The sequence below is a fragment of the Corythoichthys intestinalis genome, chromosome 19 (genome assembly GCF_030265065.1).
Source record: "Corythoichthys intestinalis isolate RoL2023-P3 chromosome 19, ASM3026506v1, whole genome shotgun sequence".
In the NCBI taxonomy this organism is placed as follows: Eukaryota; Metazoa; Chordata; class Actinopteri; order Syngnathiformes; family Syngnathidae; genus Corythoichthys; species Corythoichthys intestinalis.
This window is the reverse complement of record NC_080413.1, coordinates 26,555,292-26,562,154: the sequence shown is the minus strand read 5'-3', so window position 1 is coordinate 26,562,154 and position 6,863 is coordinate 26,555,292. Positions and strand designations below refer to the sequence as shown.

The 6,863-nt window shown below is 37.9% G+C and overlaps 1 protein-coding gene across 1 annotated transcript in view; it reads right to left on the bottom strand.

Moving 5' to 3' along the window:
* Positions 1–6,863, bottom strand: part of nudt14 (nudix (nucleoside diphosphate linked moiety X)-type motif 14) — a 38,854-nt gene that overhangs the window by 18,999 nt on the left and 12,992 nt on the right. Inside the window, exons 3-4 of the mRNA XM_057823139.1 lie at positions 3,776–3,840; positions 2,997–3,294 (exon numbers count right to left, since the gene is read on the bottom strand). Of these exons, the coding sequence (XP_057679122.1) occupies positions 2,997–3,294; positions 3,776–3,840 (363 nt within the window). The remainder of the gene's footprint in view (positions 1–2,996; positions 3,295–3,775; positions 3,841–6,863) is intronic.

Below are 6,863 nucleotides of genomic sequence, written 5' to 3'. Positions count from 1 at the left end.
TATTTTAACATTATATTCGTGGTGATGTTCCAATTTGCAAATATGTTGTGAAAAAAAAAAAACATCCTATTCGATGGAATTTTTTAACCCACACATCTCAAAATAACGGAAATAATAGAAAAATGTTTTTGTTTTTTCAAACCCAGATATCTCAATGTAACACATTTTAGAGCTATAATTGCAATACCATGATACCTTGAAACCGCGGTATTTTTGCTTAAGGTTATCATACCGTCAAAATCTCCTACCAGCACATGCCTACTACTGACTTTTAAAATTGTATACAATAAATTTCATAATAACACAAAAATGTTGACTACTGCAGTTTGTCTTTTTTTTAGCCCAGTTAACAGTTAAAAAATAGTAAACAATTAAATGTTAAATAATTGTAGTAATAAGTAAATATTAGAACGATATAATAAAAACGCATTTTATGAAACTAATGCGGACATTCCCTGATTTAAGTCCCATCAACTGGCAAGGGTGGGAGGATGGGAGTTTGAGGATTCTTTCTTATGTCCAGTATTCATTTATTAATGGAAATATATTTGTATGTTTACAATTCTTAACAAGAGTTGAATATATAAATCATAAATGTGATGTAGACTGTTTCGTTGTTTATTGTATATTGCTTGAGTGCAAAACATGAAATTATCAATTTATTTTGTTTCCCTTAAAGATCATAAATTTGCATGAAGAGATCACAATCTATTTGTTTGTAATATTGATCATGTGTTTGTGCAATATGAAACTGTTGCTATCACTATTTATTTCTCTTTAAATGGCAATATATGGTACACTCTTGTAATCAAAAGAAACTATGTTCCCAGTTTCCTTGAAGATGGTACCAACCTGTAAAACTAACTTGAGTGTAGGTAAAAGTACAGAGATCAATGTAGTTATCTGATAATATCATGTAACAGTCACAACCCCACATAACATCCTGTCCAATGTGAGACATGTCATTTCACTCTTTCAGTGTAATGCACAACAAAGCCCATTTACCCACCACACAAAATTATCACAGTGCATCACAGCAGGCTGTGGCCTGAGCATTCAGCTGTACCATACAGTGCACTTCCGTCAAAAGCACCCTCATCAGGATCCATGAGGGTTAAGGTGATACCCATCTATTAAATGGAAGAGGCCCACACGTAATATCGACCATAGACTACACCAACAAAGCTGGAGGAGGTATCCGAGTCAAATCAAAAGAACAGTTATGAGCGCCGTCAATCTTGGCTGTGCAGGTGCAGCAGTAAATGTGGGATTGTTTTTCTCCTGTCAGTTGTCTGCTGCTGTGGTCTGGCTGCAGCTTTCTAATATGTTTAAAAAGACGGATAGATGACTCACCTGATGCTTTCTTCCACCTCGGTTACATCGCTGAAATATGTTTTGCTTCAATCCATCACCCGAGGAACAAAAAGCTATGTTTGTTCAATCATAACGGGCTTTTTTCGTTAGGACTCTTGCAACTGGAGTCTAAAAACATAGTATTTCCTGCGCTCTCTCCATGATTTCCACGTACTCCAGCTTCCTCCCACATTCCCAAAATATGCATGTTAGGCTAATTCAAGACCATTTTGTCTGGGGATGTAAATGGTTGTTTGTCTATGTGTGCCTTCCAAATAGCTTGAGCCCAGTCCAGACTGTACCCTGAATTCCCCGAAATTCAGCAGGGATAGGCTACACCAGGCTCATGAGACTGACAGACAGGAACATAATTTTTTTATCAATGCAACATAGCTTTACAAGTAAAATAAATAAAACAATTTATGCATGATATCCTCACTTTAAATTTCAAAAGGTTTCTGTGGCTCTCGGTCCAAAAGTGTTTCAGTACCGTATTTTTCGGACTACAAGTCGCACCAGCCATTAAATGCCCAACGAAGAGGGAAAAAAAACATATATAAGTCGCACCGGAGTATAAGTCGCATTTTGGGGGGAAATTTACTTGATAAAATCCAACACATAGAACAGATATGTCATCTTGAAAGGCAATTTAATATAAAAATACAATAGAGAACAATATGCTGAATAAGTGTACAGTGCATGAACAACGAAATGCGAATATACTGTCCTCACCAGGACACTACGGCTCGGTCCTGGCTATAAAGCGAGCTAATCTCTCAAATGACGATGCTGGCCACCCTTATAATTTGCTGAATCAATTTCGTCCTCGATACTAAACAGGTACGTATCAACGCAAATCAATGATAATTAGGTGTGATTACAGCAATGACACAAACAGTTAGCATGCGTTCGCTAGCATTAGTGCATCGTTCAAACAACCACACAACTGGCTCTAAGTGTCCGATTGCCGGTGGAAAACAGACAACAACAACAGAAAAGATGATCCACACAGGCATTGCCTCTGTAGAGATATTTTACAAGCATAAACAATGAACGTAGGTTCGCAGCTGTCTCCCCCCCCACTCGCTCAGAGACGCTGCGTAGCGTAGCTGCCCCTCTTCTTCTGGCTTGTGAGCGCTCTTCTTCGCGTAAACAAGTGCGAGTGCGCCCCCACATGGGCGTGAAAGCGCCACAAACAAAAAGCATGCATTTCAATATAAAAAAGTCAATAATACAATTGAACACACATTGCCAAAGGCAGAACGTGAACGTGGCCATAGATATTAAGAGTTATTCAGATAACTATAGCATAAAGAACATGCTAACAAGTTTACCAAACCATCAGTGTCACTCCAAAACACCAAAATAACATGTGAAATGATATCATAATATGTTAATAATTTCAAACATAAGTCGCTCCTGAGTATAAGTCGCACCCCCAGCCAAACTATGAAAAAAACTGCGACTCATAGTCCGAAAAATACGGTACTTAAAGGTGTGGACCCACAGGATAGCCATCCCTTCTCTAAAGCATTGATTCATTCTATTGACCGATACCAATATTATGCACACATACCGTAAATATGAAAATGGTATTCAATGTGTTGTACATAACGATTTACAAAACACTACTGAATGCTCACCTGTAAGAAGTAATCCGTTTGAGTTTCGAAGCTGGCACATCATAGCCACACTCCTCCAGCACTTCCTGTCTGGCGATCTCTTCCAAGGAGAGGTTGGGTTTGTCCACTAGTCCAGCACATAGCTCATATGTGATGCCTGTGATAACCGGTGGCCAGGCAGAAGAGCTACCCCCCTCTGTGTCCGCCTGGCCCTCCTGACTCTCGGGGACTGAGGCGACAGCTTCGGTGCCCTCCTCTGTTTTTTCAGTGGCCTGACACGGTTGCGTCTTGGTCCTTTCCAACTCACACATGTATACAGCTGGAGGATCAGGACAAATATTAGTCTTCATTTCTATTTCTGCATGCCATCATATTCATGTACCGGTAATTGAGCAATTTTAAAAATTATACTTGTGGACACAGTTGACAAGTTTGCATGTATCAAGCTCCAGGTTAAAACAAATGTCAGGTCAAGTTTCAGATGAAGGTTATATTAGTATTATTATTGTTTTTCTGTGAGGAATTGAAGCGGGAAAAGATATCAATACCCAGATTTCCTTGAATTTAAAACAATGCGTTGTGAAAGTCCTTGCTGCTTTTATAACAAAGGAGGTTAGCCTCTTGTGGTGTATTTAAGCATTGTGAATACAATTCACATGAATAAACAGGATTTTTGAAATGTACTTACCGATTAGTGAAAGTGCATAACAATGAAAATCTCGTATGTTGAAAGATACGTAATAAATAACTCATACATTATACAACGTGTTCTATAAAGTGGGTGGGCAGTTAAAACCTACCTGGACGGAACTGCTTGACAAGAACAAAACAGTGGGAGGTGGTGTTGAATATCAGCACAGACACACTGAGAATAAATGGGAAAATACAAAGCTTTTAGGCGAATATAGAAGACAAGCAGTCAACACCAGAAATATAAAACATGTACATATAGATGTATGGGGGTCACGTAACTCAGTGGTAGTGCAGTTGTTCCCAAACCCGGAGGTTGTGGCTTCGTTTCTCCACCCTGATGAACTCGTCTAAGTATCCTAAAGCAAGATACTAAACCCCACATTGCCCCTAATGCTGCATCACTAGTAGGTAGATGTGGATATAGTGTAAAGCGCTTTGAGGGCCTTAAAGGTAGAAAGACACTATACAAGTGTAACTCCATTTACCATGTATATTTATGTTCTCTGGGCACCCACAATGCCTACGCATTGAATTTGATGGGAAAGTTGCGCCTGCCAACAAGATTGCCACGTATGCACGCCAGTTAGGTGGGCTACTACAGCTAGCATAGCTACAATCTTTGAGCAAAATCTTTGTGGAAATATGGCGACATAGTCGACCACAAATCCATTTGTTATGTACCGTTATATGATATGAGGGCATGAAGATAGAATGCACACCCATTTTGGCACTAACCAACTCATAATGCTGCCATTATGTTATTATGTATAAATGTATAAGATTAGAAATTCCATTCATGTGCAGTAAGAACCACGCAACCTATATTGTTTATGTTTTTCTTAGAACCGAAAATACACAATATGCAGAACCGTTCAAAAGTTTGGGGTAACTTAGAAATATCCTCCTTTTTGAAAGAAAAGTACTGTTGTTTTCAATGAAAATAACATTAAATTAGTCAGAAAAACACTGTATACATTATTAATATGGTAAATTCTAGCTGGAAATGTCCGGTTTTAATGCAATATCTACACAGTTGTATACAGGCCCATTTCCAGCAAACATCACTCCGGTGTTCTAATTAGAGGTGGGAATCTTTGGGTGCCAAACGATTCGATTACGATTACGATTCAGAGGCTACGATTTGAATATATTTCGATTATTGATTTTGCACTCCCCCTGCTACCCCCCACGCTTTTAATATTTCGTACATTAGTTCCAAAATTGTTCAAAAATCCTCTCAGGCTAAGCCAAAGTACTATTTCAGTATCAAGTAAGTAAATAAAAGTAAATAAAATACTCAAGTCCCCATTCTGTATCAGCAGCTTTAAACTACATTCAATTAATTTAATGTTGTGAATCAACTGTTAAAGTTGTTAAAATTGCTCCCGTTATTCCATAATTTCCCTTCTGTCTACTTTTGACATGTGAAAGTTTTAAAACTGTTTTATCATTTAAAGATAGATTCAAGTCAAGATTTTGCCAATTTAGGAGTATTTTAGATAAAAAGTTAATTAGGTTCGAAGCCTTCCAGTGAAGTCTACTGCTTTAAGATGGCAGTTGTTTACTAACGCCGCCATCGTGTCATTTCACATCTAGTTCTCTATACATGTTCTGACGCCGCCGTCGTCTGTCATTTCGCATCTAGTTCTACATATACCGTATTGGCCCGAATATAAGACAGCCCTGATTGTAAGACGCCGCCGTCTTTTTCAAGACTCAAGTTTGAAAAAAAGATTTTTTGAACACCAGATTCATTTTTATACAGAAAATAATTACAGTACATCGAAACAAATGATTATAACAATATATTTGAGAGAAAAAGCATGTTACAGTGGGGAGAACAAGTATTTGATACACAGTCAATGGGAAAACCCATTGGCAGTGTATCAAATACAGTGGTACCTCTACATACGATCACTTCGACACACGATCTTTTCGACATCCGACGTAAAATTTGAGCCGCCATTTGTTTCTACATCCGACGAGTTGCTCGAAATACGACGACATGACAGCACTGCAAACGAACCCACGGTGGATTTTCTTATGTGAGAAATCAACACAGTTTTCAAAAAAAGTTGATACAGTTGGAGAAACAAGGAAAAAAGTGATGCTTACCTTTGAAATGAAGATGCAAGTTATAGAAAAATATGAGCTTGGGGTGCGCGTCCCTGAACTGGCTCAACAATACAGCTCCATGATCCTCTTATGACCACCGTTCGCCACTATTTATAAGTTAAGGTGACAATTATTATTGTGGTAACATTGCCAAGGAAATCGCCAGCTTTGTCACGTTTTTATCATTTATTTAAGAACTTATCCAACACAAAACGCTCATTGTCTTAAGCAGTTGACTGCTCTCAGGAAAACGAAAGTATTATCTCTACCGCACCGACCTATCTCACTGGAGACGTCACCTTCGCGGTGCGTTCAGGGACAGTAAAAAGTGTCCGCCATATTAGAATCCGATTCGTTACATTATTTTCAGGAATAATTATTAATTCTTCTTCTTCTTCTTATATTATTCTGAATTATTTATTTATAACTTATTTGTTTTTCTATGTTTAATTGCCATTTGTAACAGTGCCAGCAGTATTTATTAAGAATTTAGTGTATGTTTTTAGGCTTTGGAACGAATTAATGGAATTATAATGTATTCCTATGGGAAAATCCTGCTCGACATACGACCATTTCGACTTACAAACAAGGTCCTGGAACGAATTAAATTCGTATGTAGAGGTACCACTGTACTTGTTCTCCCCACTGTATTTTGCCTCAATCAAATCTTAATATCTGAACATTTAAATATATAAAGTGCAATCACATTCGTAAATGAATGGCTTCTTTTTTTTGAAATGTAAATAAACCAATCTATTGTGATAAAACAACAAAATTTGCAATAACTGCATTAACCATCAAAGTGAAGTCTAAGTGTAACTAGTGTTGAAACAAATCTGAATAAGGAAAAACATTGCAATAAAACAACGTAAACTGGTTAAACTAGAGAGTAGTTGAGATCTGTAATGACAGAACATCGCTTCAATGATATCTGGCACCATCTAGTGTCGTGAATGGGGAGAGTAGCTGAGAGCTGTCATGACAGAAGATCGCTTCAATGATATCAGGCACCATCTAGCGTCGTGAATGGGTATAATGTCTAGACCACGAATATAAGACGACCTTCTCTTTTTCAGTCTT